A 22,748-nucleotide genomic window follows, 5' to 3' on the forward strand; every position below is an offset into this window, starting at 1 on the left:
TACGCTCCAGTTTAACCCTTCTCACTCGTTTGGTCTTAATCAGTTAAGACCTTGGTGATGGGTTTTATGCATAAGAACAATCCTATGTGGTCATACAAACCCTAATGCTTGGATTTAGGTTTCTCTATTGTACATGATTTAAATCCAAGACTTAAAAGCCTAGATCTATCATATATAATTCGAAATTATCATAAAGAAAACAGATATAAGTGTTTTACCTCTTCCAAGTGGCTTGAATCCTTGTAATCTTCTTGATCTTGAGCTTAGAGTCATAATTGTAACTCATCTAATGGTTCACAAACCCCACAAACAAGAAGGCAATATGAGAGAGGGTGAGAGATGCTAAAATCGGCCCTAGGGTTCTCTTGGAAGCAAGTGTAGCTGATTTCCATAGCCTAGGGGTCTTATTTATACTTGCAGGCTGCTAGGGTTTCAGTCTAAACCCTAATGGACAACTTAGCCACCAAGCAGCCCAAGGAACCTTCTGGAATAAGGCCTTGGACGAAAATATGATGGATCCCCATCATAATTTCGTTCTCCCCTTAGTCCATTAGGTTCTTCAGCCCAAAACTCAACTATCATACATTTGACGGTTTATACCCTTTTATTTAATTAATCTCTTTTAATCACCAAATTAATTCCTAATTAATTTATGACCATAACTAATTAAATAAATATGATTTCTCCTTTAATATATTATTCTTATAATATATTAATAAACCACAATATTCTCTCTCTCTCTCTCTCTCTCTCTCTCTCTCTCCTTAAATTACCTTGTCAAGTTGCTTTGGAGAAGGCAACCCAAAAAGACCATGCATAACCGGGTCAAGTACATACCAACTATAGTTACGGGCTTAGACACTAATCCAAAACTTGGCTCATATCACATATCTAGTCTCCCTAACAGCTCTTAACCCATAAAGTCAGTGACTTTAAGCCTTTGTATGGCTGATATGGTCACATACACACAAAATATTCACTCTTTTATCTCAAGAAGCTCATAACTCATGCATGGATTGATTCCAACGACCAAGATTGGATTTTTATGACATTATACCAATAATACACTCAAAAGGGGTTGGTCCTAGTCTCTGGAGCTCAAGATCTCATCAAGTCTCCACCTTTTTGGGACAAAAACCCTAAAATACTCCACTATGATGCTCATAACAAAAGAGTGGTAAAGTTTGAAGCTTTATACCTTTATATGAAGCTCCCAACTCAGATATGCTCAGATCCAAGAGCTTGGACTCCCAATCCTTCTTCTCGAAAGCTTTCTCTTCCTTTCAAGAATACACAAGAACTCTCAAAGGCTCATAAATGCACTCTCAGGCTCTAAAACGAGGGTTAGGGCACACTTAGGGTTTGTTGTTTGAGAATGGTGGCCAGAAATGAGGCCATCATATCCTTTCTATAGGGGATTCACAATAAATTAGGGTTTTCACTATGGGCCTAGTACGCCCAGCATACTAGGTGGCTTCCGCGTCAAATGCATGCTTATGAGTACGTTGAGCGTACTCTCTTGTACGCCCCGCGTACTCGTTCACCACCTTTTCTCAATAAAGGGCTAAAATGGACAAGTGCTCAAAGATCAAGGGTTACAAGATATACCTGGACCTGGGATGTTACGTGTGTGTGTATATATATATATATATATATATATATATATATATATATATATATATATATATATAGGGCTAGGTTATAATGTGGATTGACAACTATTGTGCGGACGTGTGGACATTGCTATTTTATGAGAATTACTAAAAGAATACGACTCAATTATTGTCATTTCCATACATTCTTAATAATTTTTATTCATTTTTGTTCTCACACATCGTTTTTCACTCATTTTCATTCTTATAGAATACGACTCAATTAATATCCTGACAACATTCTAATAGAATGAGAATAATAATAAAACTTCTATAATAACCTTATATACGATTTAATTAGTGAGAATGCGTGATAATGACAATAGTTATGTAAGATTAACGTATTTACATTATTAAGCAACATATTTTCTTTTGTCATTCTTACAGAATAGCACTGTCCATACGTCCGCATAATAGATGTCAATCCACATTTGAACCTAGCTATCTCTCTCTCTCTCTCTCTCTCTCTCTCTATATATATATATATATATATATATATATATATATATATATATATATATATATATATGCTTCAGCGCACTAGTTTTTACGTTTTATGGACGATTCGGTTGATTTTTCCTATTTATCTTAATACAAAACTTACATTTTTTTATCACATATTTATTTGTATTGCATATTAAGTCTATTATATTTGAAGTTGGTCACTTTTCGTAAATAACGATCGGTGCCAAAAGTCGCAATTGCTACAACTATGCACGTCGTAAAATACGAATTTGAGATAATTACTTATTAGCCTAAGTAATCAAAACAAACCTCTACAAATACAATGTCATATCTGACATCACAGTTACCAATAAACCAATATACATTGTCATTTGCTCAAATTTCCATTTCAGGTTATAAATGCAATGCAGTAGATATCACTATACTTTCAATTTACAGTTTTTTTTTCTTTTTCTTTACAATTTCTTTTGATTTTTTTTACCAAAAAACAATCACTAAATAACAATGTATTTTTCCATATTTAGGTGGTATATGTATTTCATAGCAATGCACTTTGACCTTACATCATTTTGTTTATGTTTATTTCAATCTATTAAATTTTTTTTATCAAAAACCAAAATACATTGGGCATGTTCGACAAAATTAGCTGGTAGCGGGTAGCTTGTAGTGGGTAACGGGTAGCTTGTAGCATTTTGTTAAACGTTATTCGACATTGGGCATTTGGATTTGAAGCATTTTGTTTAAAGTAAACGCTAGAAGCTTGTAGTGCCGAACGATGCTTTCTATTCAAAATAGAGTGTTTTGTCAAACGCTAGAAGCTAGAAGCTCTCAAACGCTCCCAAACGTTCCGTGCCGAACACGCCCATTGTATTTGTTGCATTTTTCGTACTTAGCCAGTAAGTGCAATAAACATCAATTTAGTTTTACTTTAGAACTTTTTTTCCTGTTTTTTTTTTCAATTTCTTATTTTTGTTTTTTTAACAAAAAAAAAACACTAAATAGCAATGTCCTTCGATTTTACACCTTTTGTTTTTTGTTTTATGCATTTTGTTTGATTTGTTTTACCAAAAACCAAAGCACATTGCTATTTGTTGCATATTTTCGTATTTAGGTGGTATATATACTAAATAGCAATGTATTTTGAGCTTAAATCTTTTTGTTTATGTATTTTTGCAATGTATTTAATTTTTTTACCAAAAACCAAAAGACATTGTATTCGTTGCATTTTTCCATAGTTACCTAGTAAATGCAATAAATAGCAATGCACTTTTATTTTACATTTTTTCTCTGTTTTCCAATTTCTTTTCATTTCTTTACAAAAAAACTAATTACATTTGCATTAGGTTCATTTTGCAATTTTGTTGGAAACATCTCATACGAAACTTCAAGAAGGCTTCACCATGAAAGACAACTCTCACAATACTGTCTCCACACAACCAGAGTATCCGAATTACAAAATCCTAAAAACCATCATTGAAGATGCGAAAATCGAAAACCTCTCCATGGAAGACAACATCTCCTTCATCCTTGCATCAATCCATAAAATGATTACGTTACATTTACGTTCTACCTACATCTTTGTCCACTAAAACCATGTTCAACTTTTAATGAATGTAACGACCTCCACATCAATGCATAAATTAATAAAATATTTGTATTAACATTCCTTTGCAAACACTCAATGACTTCCAACCCTCGCAAAGCGGTGGAATCTTCGCTAGTTATATATTATAATTGTCTTTTATCTAGTTTTTGTCAACTGAATTATAACCTTCCGAACATAAACGTTGAGTAGTCGATTTAAATTACTGGTTAATTTATATAACTATAGATTCAAACTTAACAATATAAACCCACCTGATAATTGATATGGATCAAAAGATCTACGACCTGTGTATTATTCTCTTCCCAAACGACATAGAAAGTTCAACTCAATGAATATTGTTGCAAGTTGATTTTTTGGTTCTCTACTTTATTGCATTAAATTATATAACTAAAAAAAATATAAGGGGCACTACATGCATTGAGGGTAGAAAATATATAAAACCAAATAAACAAAACTTCAGAAATATATAGACAATAGTGAGCACATGTAAGAATTCCCTATTATGCATCTTGTCTAATATTGATATCAGAAATATGTACTTTTTGATAGTAGTATTAGTATAATTACATGCCAAGAATCCAATTCTATAAACTAAATATTCAAGCCCATGTGCAACCAAAGTACCAAACTCAAGGGAACCTATATAATTAACTAGCTGCACACAACTTTTACAATTAAAAGAGGCTGATAGTGACAATACCCCTATACAGTTTAATTAGTATCTAATACTATTTTAATTTAGTCCACAAATTTGTTCTCTTGAAACCAATCTAAACGACTCTTAAACTAGTGGAATCTTATAAAAAACTATTCTAAGCTCCCCACCATTTTAGTGATATGGAATAGTGGCCACTTTTCACACACCAAATCATTTTCTGTGATAAATGATATTACTTGGTTTGATTACAATTTTGTTTTTATAACTATTATAATGTCATATTTATGATTTATTTAATTTGTTAGACTAATTGTAATTTTTCTTGGTAACGTAAATATTAAACAATTAGTGTAATGTTCTTTCAAAAAGTACAGTCTTGGTCTCACCATTTTCGTAATTTACAAATAGGCAACTTAACCTTAAAGTATTAATAAAAAATATCGTTGGATGTCTTACAAAGTAAAATGCAAAAATTAACGGAAGGTTGCCGTTGCTATAGTATATGATTATACCAAATTAAAATGTTACCCTCGTGTCACATGGAGAAAATTTGAAGAACATAAACACTATTCCATATTATTACACCGTGCTTAAATTAAGAAGCAAACCAATGTGCTACTCTTTTGTTTCAAATATACTGTTACTTACATTGACTTACTATGATACTATCCCTATTCACTCGGTATTGATCGATTGCTTTCAAAATAAACTAATTACTTGCAATTTAAAGTTCAATATCAATCATTTTAATGGAAAACAACTACATATTCAACATCTAATAGTAATTAAATTTTGTTGTGTGTTCATTTCAAGGCAATTGCTTCACATAGATAGGACATTAGTATATAATAGTCATAAGATATATTGTGTTAATATGTAAAAGAGAAGTATGACTAGATTTGACAACATGATTTTGATATGAAACCAAACATTTCACTAATCCAAATGATTTCTCATCGTAATTCATCATCGTCATCAATTGCTTCGAGGCCATTGATTCCACGATTGATTAAAATTCGTTCAGTAATGTTGTTGGTATATTATAAATTATCTGTCCATTACTTTGTATTCTGCCATTTATACTTTATTTTATAAATTATAAATGTACGACAAAGATAATGCATGTTAATCAAAAAAGTTGTATGTCAACCTTTTGTTAAAACTTATGGATAGCAGATATTTTTAGGAAGAAAAAAAAACTATATGTCGTTTTCTTTTAAACTCAACCCTTTCATATACATAAATACCACATCTGTCATGTGGAGCCCTCGTGGTTTTTTCCATTTATTTGCTCGAAATAAATATAATATGTGGACACCAAACGTAACGTCAATAGCAAATACATATTATCCACATGACAAATTTGTTTTCAAACTATATAAAACAGATTTTTATTCTTTGAAATTTTGTGACATTTTGGGCCAAAACCACCATAAGCCCAAACTACAAGCAGACTACTTTTTGTAGCTCTCTCGATGTCATTGTTGAGTGCTGAGTGCTGACCATTTTAGACTTTTATCACTGAGCGGCGGCGATAAGAAAAAAATGGCGTCCTCCGTTTCCGCCTTGGCGATTTCGTTAAATGATCCGGCGATTGGTATGGGCGGACTCCGCCACCGTATTCCAGTTTCTCCTGGCTTAAGATGCAGCTCATCTGTGGGCTCAACCATTCGGAGATCGTCTATACCGTGTTACTCCCGCCGATCTAAGCCCTTTGCTTGCTTGGCCGTTTCTACTGACGCTAGTGAGTAATGTTTGATATCTGATTGATTGAAATATTCTATTTCTTTTGTTTATCAATGCATTTGAGTCATTGAGAAATATTGAAGTAGTTTTCCAGTTAGAAAAATTTAGGTAGTTTTCCATTGAGAAAAGGAACTACGCTTTGATATTGGACTTCAAACTGTCACTTTTTCGAGTTCAAGGGTGAATTAAAGTGTTTGTTGAATTAAACTGTCACTTTTTCAAGGCAAGGATTGAAGAATGGGTATTGACTATTGAGTAAACATCTTGGATATTTGGATGCAGGTATAAAGGAGGCTGTTAAAACAGACAAGGCTCCAGCAGCTTTGGGTCCCTATTCCCAAGCTATAAAGGCCAATAATACAGTATTTGTATCCGGTGTCCTTGGTCTTATTCCCGAGGTTCACATTCTTTTTCACTATTTGCAATTTGCAAATGCTTTCTTAATCTCTCTCTTTTAACTGTTTAATCCATTCCGGTGTATTCATAATTATGTTTTGGTACTTGTGTAGAGTGGAAAGTTTGTCTCAGACACCGTGGAAGAACAAACAGAGCAGGTAATTTATCCATTTGCATAATGCATAGACTATAGAGATGTAAATATAATTCAGATCAACCCATTTTTTAGGTTCTCAAGAATATGGGAGAGATATTGAAAGCAAGTGGCGCCAACTATTCCTCCGTGGTTAAAACCACAATCATGTAAGTAAACATGCTTTTATCCATCATCATCTTTAAGGGGATGTGTATAAGACTAATTTTTGATGTTTACTTTGGTGGCAGGTTGGCAGATCTGAAAGACTTCAAGAAGGTGAACGAGATCTATGCTAAATGTGAGCTCACTATACATACATCTTAACATTAAAGATTGTTTATTAATATTATTTTCTAGTGATTAAAACATTATACTTTTTTGACTGTTTTAAAAAAAAAAAAAAAAAATTGTTATATGGTATTTTTCAGATTTCCCTGCACCAGCACCTGCACGTTCGACTTATCAGGTGGCAGCATTGCCATTAGATGCAAGGATTGAGATTGAATGTATAGCAGTGGTTTAGTTTCTTTCATGAAATCCCTTTAGAATCTATTGAACTTTGTCCAAACAATGGTTTATGTAATAAAATGGATTCAATTAACAAATAAAATATGTACACTTAATTTTAAGCTGACAAAAAAGGGACAAGTGATAAGGATAGGCTTTACGAGCATGTTAAAACAGGAAAATTTGGCAACCAATCTTTTTGTCCATTTTTAGTTTATACAACTATATATGAGGGGAAAACTACGTAATCAAAATATTTATCGACTTTTTCTTTATAAAAGTTAGCAATTTTTTTATTGATATACCTTGGAGTTTACGATAAAGCACGAATGATTGTCTACCTAATAGCAACTCAATGTCAAACACTACAAACTTATTTTCCCAACATCTAACCTTGTTTGATTAGTATTTGTAAAATAATTAAATTATTGACGAGTTTTGAATGGTAAGAGCAATGTTTTAAAAACCGGTTTTTTAGTTGAACCGGTATGGTGACCGGTTCCCGGTTCAACCGGTTTAACCGTCGAGTGAACCGGTTTCTATATTTTTCATGTTTTTTTCTATTTTCCTACACATACATATATAAATTATGAATTTGATGTTTACAAGTTCAAACATTAAAAATACACATAAAAATAAGTTGTAAATGAATCAAAATACATTAAAATAATACATAACCATAAGTTTTAGTATTTTACATCAATCCATATATGCTAAAAAAGAAAAAAAAAATAATACCGAAACGAAATATAGTTTTAGATGAATACAACCACATCAAAAAACTTTATAAAATTTAATATATGTTTTTATTTAGAGAAAACTAAATATATTTGAAAAAAAATACCAAAGTTTATTATGTAAATAATTAATTTTCATGTGTTTTTATTCGGATTAACCGGTTTATTTTGACCGGTTCAACCGGTTTTTTCTAAAAACCGGCCGATTCAATCCGGTTCAGAAATCAATGTAAAACCGGTGATAGTTGAATCGCTCCCTCCCCCGGTTTCCGGTCCAACCGGTTCAAACCGGTTTTTAAAACATTGGGTAAGATGACTTCTTCGAAATCAAACCAATTTGTAAATTTTACATGTGTAATCGTGAGCATAACTTTCCACCGATTTATATGATTTCTTCAACATTAAATCAATTTGTAAATTTTAAATGCGTCATCGAGATATTAAGGCTATGTTTGGCGGACTAGCTGAAAAGCTAGCTGTTAGCTGAAAAACTAGCTGATGGCTGAAAAGTTAGCTGTTAAATAAAAAGCTAGCTGATAGCTGAAAAGCTAGCTGATAAAAAATAACGTTTGGTAAAACTAGCTGAAAAGCTAGCTGAAATATATAAAATTACATAAAAGGACATGTAAGAATATGTGTTTCTATAATTAATTAAGGGGTGTATTTGGAAAATTTAAATAAAGCTCCTAAAAAGCTAGTCTAAGTAGCTTTTCAAAAAGCTAGCTTATCAGCTATTTTTGGCTTACCAAACACGACAACATAAAAAAGCTCGAAAAATAAGCTAGCTTTTCAGCTAGCTGTGACGCGCCAAACACAGCCTAACTATCATAGGTAAAATTTTGGGTCAAAATGAAATTAAAATAAAGGTAAATATAGCAAGTTTTGAACATTCGAGAAGAAAGCCATGAATCACAATTCACAACCTTTTATCTCAATTTCACCACGTAATCAAACTAGTTCTTTAAGATCTTTTGAGAATTTTATGTGTATTGACACATCATGGTTTAATGAATTTGCTCAATCCAAATGTTCAAGATCCCCGAAACCCGAAAAAGACTTCCTAAAACCATTACAAAACCTCACCGATACCAGTTTAGAATCGCCCACCCAATACCAAAATACAATCACATTGTTGGTGGTAGATTCGTGATCAAACTAAGAGACTGATATTACGAGTATCAACATCTCTTGGTTAAATGAATTCTTATTATGAATTGTTATTTCTAGTAAATAATTGAAAGAAAATGTCCATCTCAACTAGCTTAGTGAAACTAAAAAAACAACGAGACATCATGAAAGAAATATGCAAATAAACAATAATCATAAAGTTTATAAGCAATAGATAACGAGTAAAACATAGAGAATCACTGCCCTCGAGTTTATACGATTTCTGATTTTTATCTATTGGTAGATAACATGGTGGTAATGAAAATTTTGAAGGTTTTTTTTGGTAGATGTAGATATTTTTGTTTGGTTAATTGAGAGTGTTTGTGAGAGAGATAATGATATTTGTGTGTATGAAATGTTAAGTGTGTGGTTTGATTTATAGTAGTTGAATTATAGTTGAATATTTTGAATTTTATTAACTAAAAAAGTTTTTTTTTATTAATTGAAGAAGTTGGTGAAAATTATAACTATAATTAATTTCGGTGGTCAAAGACACGTGGAAAATTAATTTCATTCAAATGCATTTGAATTGCAATCCACTCCAACCCTCTTCACCTAATAAGAAGCCTGCATCCCTTTCTCTCTCTTCTCGCCAAGGAATCGACGAGCAGAACATAACGACCCGCTGGTCGCTAGGAGTGGTGTTGCAACCTATATAGCAAGGGCAGTGATCCCTCTAACGAGTCTCGCTCTTTTTCGGTCTAAAGTGAAATAATCTCTTGTTTCTTTCTATATCACGAGGCAATTCTAGTAATAAACTGATTGATCAAATAAATGTCGATAACATGGTGATGCCTTTATGAACGACTACGTTCTCGTTTGAGTAATAATTTACTTCCCATGTTTCGGCGTTGCTTCCATTAGCAATGATTAGGTTTCGATTTGAGCCTTTACCTTTTGATCAATAATCGTTACTTGTTTCTCATAACGTTTGCTCCAATTTTGTTTCCATCTTTGACGATTGCTCCAATTTATGTATTTATTTTCTTTTAAAACTTTCAACAAATGACATTGACCCTCTAAAGCAACTAAAAGGATCTAGTTAAGACTAAAAGATAGTATTATATATCACATACACCCATACTATCTCATACACCCACACATCCACACATACACACATGCAACCGGCACACCCATAATCATAGACACATGGTTTGCACTCATATAATGTTTTACTCCCCATTTTGAAAAATTGTTGTAGTTTGTTTATGGTGTAAGAATAATCTAAAAATAACTAAAATACAAAAAACACAAATGGATAAAAACACAAAATATGAATGCGACAAAACATGGGTAAAGTAGTCATTTTCTCTATAGATATCGGGGGCTATTCACACGTTGTGGCAAGCGAATCTATTGAGAAATATATTGAGGTGACCGGAAGGCGGTTTAGTTTACTGTTAGAAGGCGAGAGACTATGTAGTCAACCCAACTATAGGGAGTAAACCGTAAGTTACTCTATTATTTATAAAAACTTTTAATATTAGGCTTATATTTAATTTATTTATTTGAAATAAAAAACAAAAAAGGAAAAGTTGAAAGATTAGTTTCAAAGATGGATAAAACTTAAAAAATAGAAGAATAGTAGATGAAAAATGAAATAGTATTAAAAAAAAAAAAAAAAAAAAAAAAAAAAAAAAAAAAAAAAAAAAAAAAAAAGATGAGCCGTAACGTATATCGGCGATGCCCTGATGAACTCTGGACACGGAGGCATAAAATCATATTTAAAGACGAAATAAATTTAAAACATTTCTAATTTTACAGTTTCACCGAATCCTTCACTGATCCCAAAAGGATACGATTTAAAATTTTCTTGTATTTCTTGGAAAGAAAATATTGATTTGCTGTATTTTCACTTTAATAATCACTTTTAATATCGTGTCTTGAATTCTAAAGGTGTGATATCCATCATCAGATTCTTTTCGTGTTGCTCTATTTGTTCCTTTCACTTCTGAAGCAAATTGCAGGTACCCTAATTCCGCAGATCCGAATTCCCTCTTTTTCTATCGTTTTATAGTGTTTCCTCGTCTTTAAATGTCGTATTTTGATGGGTTTTAGTTGATTTTACAATTTACAATGTTCGCGACGGCATGAACTGATGCTGATTGAAAACCTAAATTGCGTGTGCTGAAGTATATTCTTTTTCATAACACGCAATTCATCTAATCCCAACAACGTAAAGAAATTCGGGTTTAGTTCCTTCTAATCGTAGTCAAGAAAGATTAGGGTTAGTATATAAATTGGGTTTTATCATCTTGTTCCCAATTGTTCAAGGAAAAGGTTGTGCACACCATATGTTTGTTTTATTGCCTGAGTTTCTTTCTTGTTTGATGGTTTGTTACTTGAATAAAGTTCTTTAGTTTCTGGAGATTGTGATTTTTGGCTGTTTTGTTGATTATCAAAATGTTGAATTATCAGGTACGATTTGAATATTTGATACCTTCAGGTGCATATTACTAACAAGATAAGATGGAAGGTAGCATAGTCAGACGTGTAATTCCCTCAGATAACAGTTGCCTCTTCAACGCTGTTGGGTGAAGCTCAAAAACATACACTTTATTATTATTTTCAGTCTTGTTTCTTTATTGATCTTGACTCCATTCTTGGTTGTTTGTATGTAGGTATGTCATGGACCATGACAAAAAGAAGGCTCCAGAACTGAGACAGGTTAGAATAGATTCAACCCTTTCTTTCATTTGTTTCATATATATGTTGTCTTGGCCATGTATATCCTGATGATGATAAATCAGAAACATTATTGGTAAATCTGATGAAGAATGTTGTGGTTGGATTGTATTTTTAAAGGTTATAGCTGCTGCAGTAGCCAGTGATCCAACAAAATATTCTGAAGCATTTCTTGGGAAACCTAACGAAGAATATTGTTCTTGGATACTTAACCCGGAGAAATGGGGAGGTATGATGGGATGTTTGCAATCATTATCAATGCTTATATTTATGGAATGTGTAGTTATTTTATTGTCATGAATAAACAGTTTTCATTACACATCGAATCGAATAATTCAATATACATACCATCTTTCATGCATAAAAATAACATTTTGAGATCTTATTGCAACATGTTAAACCTATGATGGGTTGTAAGTTTCACCATAACTCATGCAAAGTTTCTACAAAAGATGATTCATTATTGGTGAAAGAAAACTTGCTCATGGATTATGACATGTTTTAAGTATAGATTTAATATCTTCAACTTAGACCTAACAATTCAGTTCAGTTTTGCAGTCTTAAAAGTCGATTAAAACGCTGTTTTTGCTTAATTAGAATTTAGATAGATAGACTAAAAACCTAACACAAATGAATAACATACCGAATCCAATTTCTAAAAAACAATCACAACTTATGCTATATGATGTGCCATGGATTTTCATATCATCCTTAGGACTCCAAGACATGTGTTTGTAAACCCTTAAACCAGCTCATGCTAATTCATAAAAACAAATACAAATCATATATGATACTCAAGATTTCTTTCCTTCTAACTTTGCTTGAAATATAACCCTAATTAAATCCATGGATTTCATGATATCATTATTTTTTTTTCTTAATAATGTGCATTTCCTTCCTTTGTTACAATGCACATAATTTAATGATAATCATAGCTGGTATTCAAACATATATTTGAACATTATTCTTTCCATTATAAGTTAAGAAAAATGGGGAGTTAAGTTACTTTGGCAGTATTATGGATTTTAATTTAATTTGATTTTTGATATGGTTATGAAGGTGCGATAGAGCTTTCAATATTAGCGGATTTCTATGGACGTGAAATAGCAGCATATGATATACAAACATCAAGATGCGACTTGTATGGACAGGTTAGATTAGCATTACCTTTTTAAATAATCATATTTTTTCTTTATTATTCATTTTTAAAATCCCTGTAGATGTATCCATCTTTTAAGTATAATAATTATTTGACAGGAAAAGAAGTATCCTGAAAGAGTTATGTTGATATATGATGGACTCCACTACGATGCTTTGGCTGTATGTGATCGATTCTCTATTTATCCTGACTTTCTCTCTTTAGTCACATTCTTTATGCATAAGATTTCTTTTTGATTTGACTTAATCCATTCAGCCACACATTTCCCTACCCTTCATCATCCCTTCTTTTAGATTTTTTTTTTCTAACTATGTCTATAATAATAAACAGTTATGTATTTTTAATCCACGAAAGTTACAAACACACGAAATGCCTTAAACACGATTTGCCATGTGTGGCTGAATATACCAAAAATGTCATAAAGTTATGATTGAGGATTCGCAAACTCAAAATATAATCTTTTTCATTTAATGGTTTTCTGTTACTTGGTACTTGTTATACCTTTTGTAAATGGCAGTAAATTAAAAAATCTTATGAACTGAGATTGATTTTGTCTTTATGTTGATTATTAAAAAGATCTATTTTCAGTTTTTACTAAATTATCTTTTATGACGATTAACTTTCTATTTATTTATTTCGGATTAAAGTAAAATGATTTTCGTGACATAAAGTAGTTGTCTTATGGGTTCATAATAGTATCATATTTTAATTTTAAATATTAGTATCTTATATGTAAAATTAAAGAATTATAATTATGTTTTTATTTTCTTCTATTTTATGTGGTGTATTTTTGTTACAGAAATAACTTAATGAAAATATATATATATATATATATATATATATATATATATATATATATATATATATATATATATATATATATATTGTATTTAACATTTTAAAGATGTGATTGTTGGTCCCACTTTCTGAATGTGGGGAGGGGAGAAATGATGATGGCTGGGACCCACGAAATGAAAAATGATAGAAGCGAATTAAATCCACATATTATTGATACTCCTGGACCCAAAAGAAAAGAGCAAACGATACATTTGGATCAACTTTCCTTGTTGAAAAAGTAGTGTTTATACTTTATTTATAGTCATATAAACATTGTATTTTTAGGGAAATGAATATTTTTTATAATATTAATGTTGAATGAATAGATGTCCCCTATGGATGGAGCTCCTGAAGAGTTTGATCAGACGATTTTTAGTGTAAATCCAGATACTAGGACCATTGGATCATACGAATCACTTGCTCTAAATCTTGTAAAAGATCAACAAAGGTACATACATGTGTTGTGGGATTCATTCATAAAACTTTACTTTGTTTTAGAAAGAGAACAAAAGTTGTTGATTTTTTTTTTTTTTTTTTTGCATGTACTTTATAGGAAACGGAGTTATACAGACACTGCCAACTTCACCTTGCGTTGTGGGGTTTGCCAAATTGGTGTCATTGGTCAAAAGGTAAAACCAACATTTAAACAACAAATGGTTGTGTTAATTAATGAAAACTGTTCTTTACTTTTTGCTCTTCTTGTATTCTAACAATGCACAGGAAGCTGTAGAACATGCACAAGCAACAGGGCATGTAAACTTTCAAGAATATAAATGAAGAAAACAAGTTTCTTTTCTTTGTTTTTTTTTTTTTTTTTTTTTTTTAAAATCAATCAACTCTTCAAGTGTCTGGTACCAATAAGTTTGTGTTGTTGATTAAGAAAATGTTGTAAAACTTTGTATCATATGCACTGCAATTGTTGGTTTCTTTGATGATGTTTTTATTTATATACTTAAAACTGATAGGCCCAAGGACACATTCGTTTTCAGCAGAAGGAAGAACAAACCAAAGCAGCCCAATTTGACTTATTGATTCAGGCCCTTTAAGTTCTCTATTGTCTTTTGTTTTTTATGATCTTTTATTTTTTCTGTTAGTTCCTCCTTTTGTTTATGCTCCTCCCACGCTCTATGTTGTGGGGGACAGAATAGTGGTTGCAGTTTTTGTCGTTGTACCTTTTGCCTCCAAGGGTTCCTTACTTATAGTCTTGGAGAGCCTTGTTTTTTGGTTATCAAAAAGTTTAATGAAAAGTTCTTCATGAACCTGGGAGAGCACCCACCTCTATAATTGTGGGCACCTATCCAATTTCCTTTCTGTGTTCTTTTTCTGTGTGAGATTTGAGGTCGAAGGTATCAATTGGTATCAGAGCATTGTGATCCAATGGGAGGAGCTTCCAAAGAAGGAGTGGTTGTGAAGAAGGTAGAAGAGCAAGTGGGGTTAATGCAAGTATATCTTCAATCTCATGGAACTGATATCCAAGAGATGAAGCTGAGGATGGACAGTCTTCTTCAAGGACAGGACAAAACGAATCAAAGGCAAGACGAGCTTCAATCAACCATGGATAAGGTTTTGGAGAAACTGGATACCCTGTCCGGAGCACCTGCAGAAAGAAGCCAACCTCCAGTCATCTTTTCAGGTACCAATACTCCCTTTGGTCAATCGATGAACAAAAACAAGGGACCGACCAGCTCTGTAGTCATCGGCTCCGGCCCAGGCCACTCCATACCAGTGGGAGGAGGTCAGGGAGGCCCTGGCGGAAGCGGGATTATGTTTGGGTCCCTTTACCAACCAAACCACAACACCGGTGGAGAGAGATACGAATTCAGGCATAGGAAGATTGACATGCCGACCTTTGATGGGACGGATCCAGATGGATGGATTCTTCAGGCCGAACGCTACTTTGCCATTTACCAACTCCTGGATGAAGAGAAAATTACAGCAGCTGTCCTCGCCCTCAGCGGTGATGCGTTGGCCTGGTATCGGTGGTCCAACCAACGAACTGAGATGCGTACGTGGGAAGAAATGAAGGAGGTGTTTCTGAATCGGTTTCGCCCTATTCAGGGAGGCGACTTGTACGAACAGTGGGCTGCCCTAACACAAACGGGGACGGCGGAGGAGTACGTCCGGCGATTCATTGAGTTATCGGCTCCGCTGGAAGGCTTGACTGAGAGAGTGGCGTTAGGGAATTTCATCGATGGGCTATCAGATCAAATCAAAACGGAGCTACGGCTGTGGACTCCTAGAGATTTGGGCCATGCAATTGAGTTAGCCCAACAAATCGAAGCAAGGAATCGTGCCTTATTTGCTAGCGGGTTCGGAGCCTTAGGGAATCGGGGCAGCCAATCAGGTAAACGAGTCTTAGGGGGAAACTCGACCCACACAATCACTTTTCCGCAACCAGAAAGAACGGGAGGTAACCCTCGTGTCCAGCGCACCTTGACCGAAGCTCAGATCCAAGATAAGAGAAATCGTGGCGTTTGCTACCGCTGCGACGAAAGGTGGTTCAAAGGGCATGTCTGCAAATCACAAGTTAATGTGATCGTCGTGGATGAGGAAGAAGCGAACCCAGAGGGTACCCCCGACGAAATCGATCCTGCTACCCTTGTATCAACGGAGGTCAACCCCGAGATTGAGGTGTCGCTAAACTCTGTGGCAGGGCTGTCATCACCCAAGACGATGAAGGTAAGGGGCGTCATTGGAAATCAACCCGTGGTAACCCTAATTGATCCAGGGGCCACCCATAATTTCATAGCAGCTCATCTGGTCTCCACACTGGACCTTCCCATTGAGGAAACAGAGCCGTATGGGATACGAATGGGGACTGGGGATTGCGAGAAAGGCACCGGAGTCTGCAAAGGAGTCTTGCTCCACCTCAAGGAACTCGACATTAAAGAGGATTTCCTCCCCCTGAGACTGGGCAGCTCCGATGTTATTTTAGGGATGCAGTGGCTGGAAACGTTGGGGATGACTAAGACGAACTGGAAGGAACAGACTATGGAATTCGACATAGGAGGAAGGAAGGCTAGGATTGAAGGGGACAAATCCTTGGGAAAATCTCTAATTTCGCTAAAAGCCATGACGAAAACCTTGGGGAAGGAGGGGAATGGGGTGTTGGTTGAGCTGAGTAACGTGGAAGAAGAACCCAAGGTTACCAACCCCATCCCTAGTTTTTTACAACAGGTTGTTCAAGAATTCGAATGTCTTTTTCGAGATCCCATCGGGTTGCCACCACCAAGAATCAGGGAACACCAAATCATCATCAAGGAGGGAACAACTCCGATAAGTGTTAGACCCTATAGATACCCACACTATCAGAAAGATGAAATAGAGAAGATGATAAAGGAAATGTTGCAAGCTGGTGTGATACAGCCAAGCAACAGTCCTTATTCTAGCCCAGTAATCCTAGTAAAGAAAAAAGATGGTTCTTGGAGGTTTTGCGTAGACTACCGGGCTTTGAACCGGGCTACCGTCCCCGATAAATTTCTTATCCTTGTGATTGACGAGCTGCTTGATGAGTTGCAGGGTTCGACTATTTTTAGCAAGTTGGACCTGAAGTCTGGGTATCATCAAATACGCTTGCGAGCTGAAGACGTCTCCAAAACCGCTTTTCGTACACATGACGGGCATTACGAGTTCAAGGTAATGCCCTTTGGCCTCACCAACGCCCCGGCCACTTTTTAGGCTCTAATGAATGATGTGTTTTGGCCTTATCTTCGAAAGTTCATTCTAGTCTTCTTAGATGACATCCTGATATATAGCCCGACTGAGGAGCTCCACCGAGAACATGTAGTAATGGCTTTTCAGAAATTGAAGGAACATCAGTTGGTTGTTAATTTCAAGAAATGCGAGTTTGGGAGGCAGAAACTAACGTATTTGGGGCATGAGGTATCGGCTGAAGGAGTCTCAGCGGAGGCCAATAAGATACAAGCCATGCAAGATTGGCCCACTCCTACGAACATCAAAGGATTGCGAGGATTTTTGGGACTCACGGGTTATTACAGGAAGTTCGTGAGGGGATACGCCACCATCGCCAAGCCACTCACGGATCAATTGAAGAAGGATAAGTTTGGATGGAATGAAGAAGCCCATAAGGCCTTCCCACAACTCAAACATGCCATGACCACTGTTCCTGTCTTGGCGATGCCAGATTTCAACAAAGTCTTCATAGTGGAAACGGATGCTTCGGGTTATGCTTTAGGGGCCGTATTGATGCAAGACCACCGCCCCATTGCTTACTACAACTCTACCTTAGGGGTACAGGCATGTTTGAAATCAATTTATGAAAAGGAGCTCATGGCGATAGTCATGGCAGTCCTCAAATGGCGACCTTACCTGATGGGTCGAAAATTTGTGGTCCGCACTGACCAACTAAGCCTCAAATACATATTGGAACAAAGAATGGTGGGGAGTGATTATCATAAATGGATCTCGAAGCTCATGGGCTTCGACTTTGATATCCAGTACCGGCCTGGAGCCAGCAACCGTGTGGCGGATGCTCTCTCTCGAAAGGAAACTCCTCTTCACTGTAATACAATCACGATTGGGGTCTGGCAATTTTGGGACCAGCTGAAGGAAGAAATTGACAAGGATGACTTCATAAAAAATGTCAAGGCAGATTTGGATCAAAATACTAATGCTCACAAGGGGTTCTCAACATATCAGGGCAATTTGCTGTTCAAGGGAAGGCTAGTAATACCCTCATCTTCTACAGTTTTACCTAAAATCATGGCTATGTATCATGATTCTCCTATTGGTGGACATGCGGGTGAAAAGAAAACATACATGAGGGCGGCTGCTGAGATCTTTTGGCAAGGAATGCGGGCCTCCATTATCGAATATGTAAAGAAATGCGACATTTGCCAAACCCATAAGGCCCTCACCACTTCTCCTGCAGGGCTGTTACAACCAATTCCCTTACCAGCTCAGACCTGGGATGAAATCACAATGGATTTCATTGAGGGGCTCCCCAAATCGGGGGGATGGGACACCATATGGGTGGTGGTGGATAGACTAACTAAATATGCCCACTTTATCCCACTTAAACATCCGTTCACAGCATCCCAAGTGGCAAATGTGTTCATTAATGAAATTGTGAAACTACATGGTTTTCCCTCATCTATAATCAGTGACAGGGACAGAATTTTTGTGAGCCAATTATGGAAGGAAATGTTCCGCCTTCATGGGGTTCAACTGAAAAGAAGCACAGCGTACCACCCTCAAACAGACGGACAATCTGAGGTGGTAAACCGCTGTCTTGAAACTTATTTAAGGTGTTTTTGCTCCGAAAAATCTAAGAGTTGGGCAAGTTGGTTGGCATGGGCTGAACTTTGGTACAATACCTCATACCACTCCTCGATCAAATCCACTCCTTTCAAAGCCCTTTACGGTCGAGACCCACCACCCATACTTCGCTATGAAGGGCAACAAACTAACATGGATGCTATTGACAAGCTACTGGAGGATTGGGATGCCATTTTAGATGATCTCCGGGTTAACCTAATGAGGGCCCAACAAAAAATGGCGTTGCAAGCAAACAAGCACAGATCAAAGGTGGAATACAAAGAAGGCGATCGAGTTTATTTGAAACTGCGACCTTACAGGCAGCAGAGCCTGGCGAAAAGAAGGTTTGAAAAACTATCCCCACGTTATTATGGGCCCTATTTGATCTCTCAAAGAATTGGAAAAGTCGCCTACAAATTGGCATTACCCCCTACCACTACTATCCACCCGGTGTTCCATGTATCCCAGCTAAGGTGCGCTTAAGGCGAGCCTAACATCAGTAATGAACTTCCCTCACAGCTCACAGATGACCTGGAATTAATCCTTCAACCAATGTCGCTGCGAAGGGTCAGGTGCGGAAAGGGAAAGGACCATGGCAAGGAAGTTTTGATTCAATGGAAGGGATTCTCTGAAGCTGAAGCTACCTGGGAGGATTTCGACAAGATCAACCTCCAATTTCCAGAATTTAACCTTGAGGGCAAGGTTCAAGTTTGGGAGGTTGGTATTGATAGGCCCAAGGACACTGGTGGTTGTCGAGGCCAACACAAATAATAACCCTAAATATTACACACTAAAATAGTGTATAGTGGTAAAGGGATCGAATCCACGGGGATTGGTTCAATTTATAACTCTATGAAAAGTCTCTTTGTAAAAATACTTGTAAAATGACAATAAAAATAAAATGGGGGGTTTTGGTGTTTTGAAATACTTGAAACAAACTAGAATTAACTATGATTTAAATAGACAAATGCAACAAAAATAAGAGTTTGATATAAAATCAATAAGGGAGAGATGGTTGACTTAAAGTTTCCTCACTTTGACTTTTGATGAACATATCATTAGAATCCAATGGTGCAATACTTTGATTTAAATCCTTAATTTGGCTATAGTAATCCAAGGAGCTTGAGATTACCTAGACTTTTCTTAATTGTTGAAATGGCTAGAGAAGCTCATAACAATTTCCTTAGTCAAAGTCACTAATTCCAAATAGCATGTAATTAGTGAAAGTCAACTAGCATTAAGAACCAAAAAGTCACCAAATCCAAGAGGGGTCAAATGCTTTCACCACCATGTTGGAGGAAATGTTTTTATGATTGTGTGAAGCAAAAACAACACAAAAATCATTTGTTGCTTGCTAATTTGAGGATCCTTTACTTAATCAAGAAATTAGCCAACTAATCACCACAAACACATTTAAACTCATGAACTAAAACATACAAGTAGTGATAAGATGTTAAAACACAAAACATTCCCATAAAGATTTAAGAACATGTTCATGGATTCTTCAACATTCAACAAAAGTTCAAAGGATTAACCAAAAGTCAACCAAGATTAGTTTAGCCAAGCATGGCTAAACCCAAAGAAACAAAGTTAGAGAAAATTGTACCAAACATTAAGCAAGAATCAAGATGTAAAAATATGATGTTCTTCAAGTGTTCTTGGCCTTCAAAAGTCTTCAAAACCCCAGAGAGAATCTCCAAAAGTCGGATGTCCAAGAGTCTCCAAAAGATGAGCACCAACCTTCCTCAAATAGCCTTCCAAATGGATTTCCGAAATTACCCGTGCAGAGCCTTGTGCGACCCGCGTGCTGCTGCGCGGGTGGTGCCTGACATGGGCTTCTTTGAGATTTTGGGCCTCCAAAGCATATCCCACTAGCCCATATCGAATCCAATCACCTCCTAGCCCATTTTCTTCAAGTTTTTCTTCATTTTAAGCCCAATTTGACCTCTCCAAATCCTCCAAAGCTCGTGCACTCTCCCGATTAAAAATCTACGTATGCTTGAATAAACTCCCGCATCTTGCAAATTTAAAGTTTATTTCTCTCCAAGCCTTCAAATAACCATCAAGCTCGCTCCATGCATAATCTCCACAATCACCAAGCCTAACATCATTTTTGTCTACCAAATCTCATCGCTTCCCATACGTCCCGAACACTCCCGCTCCGCTAGACCCGAAAACCTGTAATTATGCTCACAAGATTCGAAAGTACCCGAAATAGTCATAAAATAACAAAATGGAAAATATGCATGGAAATTATCTAAATTATGAATGAAATATGCTAAAATAAACTCTAAAAAGAAGTAAACAAAACTAACTATCAAATCACCCCAAGCTTAAACCTTACTTGTCCTCAAGTAAGACAAGACTAAAATGAACTTGGGATATAAACTATCCTAGAGAAAATAAAAAGAATGGATAGAGCCGCAGAACCTGATCACCGTTAGTCAACATGGTCAAAATTGATCCTGCTATTACCTCACGATTTTTTCATCCGATGACAATGGTACCATAAACCACAGCCAGGATAACTCCTTTAGGTGAGTAAGGAGGGATGAGCAGTCGCAGCCTCAATGGAACATGCATACAATGAAGAATATCTGTAGTAGGGAGAAAGCAGCTGGATGGGCTCAGGTGGAGCTCTTCTTTAAGTGTACACTCTGATCTCACGTTTGCCGGTTTCTCTCATGTGTAACTAGGTTTAATCGCTCGGGCACCGTTGTAGAAATCGGTTCACTTGGTGTTGGCCCAAACCTCCCGTAGTATCTGACTCGACAGTCTCCCTAACATCACCAATTTGCGAAAAACAACTCGATCTATATACAATAAAACATACCTAAATAAATGAATATTAAACGTCGGGTGACCAAAATGTTGGAAAATTTAGTTCAATAATTGAACCGGTCACCCTTCTCAGATTTCTGCAGCTGGGAATTTGCCTGCCCCCTTTTTTTTGTTTTTTGTTTTTTTTTATACCATACTTGAAGGTAATGTAATAACAACCCTTTGACTCAAAATTTGGTTCCTAAAATGTGTAAGTGGAACCGAAAGGGTAGTAATATAATCCGAATGGTCTAAGCGAGAAAATGACCATGTGTGGAGCATAAAGATATAATGTAAGCTCCTTTTCAAATTTGTGAATTTTTTTTTTTCAAAAATAATGAAAATGTCCACATGCGGACTAAAAGACTTCTCTAAAATCCTAAGAAAATCGCAAAAAGATATGGTGATGTAAAGAGACCGGATATGGATTCTACTCGGGGACAAGCACTAGTGCTTCATCCTAACGGTTCAAACATGATCAAGTGTGATCCTCTCGGCGGTAGTGATCGCAAGGCTAAGACATCCATTGCTATAGTATATCCTATAGTCATTAGTATTGTATGCATAATTCTTCATGAAAACTACCTGTCCATGATCACTTACCCCTTTAAGCTACCAGCATCTGATCCCAAGTATGAGATCCCAAACTGCAGCTAATGGTCCCGGTTCGATGGGTGAGATAACAACAAGATCCTGGACCAATAATGATACAATAACTGTGAACCTATTCCAAGGCATCCAGGGGTGAGAATAAACAGACAACAAAAATGCATGAATGCTAATTCCCTAAGCTAAATGTTATGCAAAAAAATAGAAAGTAGAAAAGAAGAAAATAAAATCTTTTTGGAATTTTATAAAAAAAATGAACTCGAATTTGCCTAAAACTAAAATGATATGCAA

At 35.7% G+C, this 22,748-nt stretch overlaps 3 protein-coding genes across 7 annotated transcripts; all 3 read left to right on the forward strand.

Moving 5' to 3' along the window:
• The first annotated feature begins 5,826 nt into the window (after positions 1-5,826).
• Positions 5,827-7,269, forward strand: LOC111883579 (reactive Intermediate Deaminase A, chloroplastic). Its single transcript, XM_023879906.2, has 6 exons — positions 5,827-6,125; positions 6,410-6,525; positions 6,637-6,681; positions 6,753-6,826; positions 6,908-6,957; positions 7,088-7,269. The coding sequence occupies exons 1-6, from the start codon at positions 5,927-5,929 to the stop codon at positions 7,180-7,182; spliced, it is 579 nt and encodes a 192-aa protein (XP_023735674.1). The 5' UTR covers positions 5,827-5,926; the 3' UTR covers positions 7,183-7,269.
• Positions 7,270-10,817: 3,548 nt separating this feature from the next.
• LOC111883578 (OVARIAN TUMOR DOMAIN-containing deubiquitinating enzyme 2) lies at positions 10,818-14,678 on the forward strand. 5 transcript variants are annotated; one of them, XM_023879904.3, is made up of 9 exons: positions 10,818-11,037; positions 11,517-11,604; positions 11,692-11,737; positions 11,876-11,984; positions 12,815-12,906; positions 13,013-13,075; positions 14,078-14,199; positions 14,305-14,380; positions 14,472-14,678. In XM_023879904.3, exons 2-9 carry the CDS (start codon positions 11,540-11,542, stop codon positions 14,526-14,528), a joined length of 630 nt encoding a protein of 209 aa, XP_023735672.1. In that variant the 5' UTR covers positions 10,818-11,037; positions 11,517-11,539; the 3' UTR covers positions 14,529-14,678. The 5 variants fall into 5 exon arrangements, with proteins under 5 accessions (XP_023735672.1, XP_023735668.1, XP_023735670.1 ...); XM_023879900.3 differs by having other exon boundaries at positions 10,819-11,037; positions 11,489-11,604; XM_023879902.3 differs by lacking the exon at positions 10,818-11,037 and adding an exon at positions 11,047-11,350 and having other exon boundaries at positions 11,489-11,604.
• A 149-nt stretch (positions 14,679-14,827) lies between these two features.
• Positions 14,828-18,163, forward strand: LOC122198198 (uncharacterized). The gene has a single exon (XM_042902364.2). The coding sequence runs from the start codon at positions 15,129-15,131 to the stop codon at positions 17,427-17,429; it is 2,301 nt and encodes a 766-aa protein (XP_042758298.1). The 5' UTR covers positions 14,828-15,128; the 3' UTR covers positions 17,430-18,163.
• Positions 18,164-22,748: the final 4,585 nt, after the last annotated feature.

Source organism: Lactuca sativa, chromosome 5 (assembly GCF_002870075.4).
Source record: "Lactuca sativa cultivar Salinas chromosome 5, Lsat_Salinas_v11, whole genome shotgun sequence".
NCBI lineage: Eukaryota > Viridiplantae > Streptophyta > Magnoliopsida > Asterales > Asteraceae > Lactuca > Lactuca sativa.

Coding starts and splice junctions, on each gene's coding strand:
- LOC111883579 (XM_023879906.2), top strand. CDS start 5,927: ATGGCGTCCTCCGTTTCCGCCTTGGCGATTTCGTTAAATGATCCGGCG. Junction 6,126..6,409: donor GGCCGTTTCTACTGACGCTA/GTGAGTAATGTT, acceptor ATTTGGATGCAG/GTATAAAGGAGGCTGTTAAA. Junction 6,958..7,087: donor GAACGAGATCTATGCTAAAT/GTGAGCTCACTA, acceptor GGTATTTTTCAG/ATTTCCCTGCACCAGCACCT.
- LOC122198198 (XM_042902364.2), top strand. CDS start 15,129: ATGGGAGGAGCTTCCAAAGAAGGAGTGGTTGTGAAGAAGGTAGAAGAG.
- LOC111883578 (XM_023879904.3), top strand. CDS start 11,540: ATGGAAGGTAGCATAGTCAGACGTGTAATTCCCTCAGATAACAGTTGC. Junction 11,985..12,814: donor TAACCCGGAGAAATGGGGAG/GTATGATGGGAT, acceptor ATGGTTATGAAG/GTGCGATAGAGCTTTCAATA. Junction 12,907..13,012: donor GATGCGACTTGTATGGACAG/GTTAGATTAGCA, acceptor ATTATTTGACAG/GAAAAGAAGTATCCTGAAAG.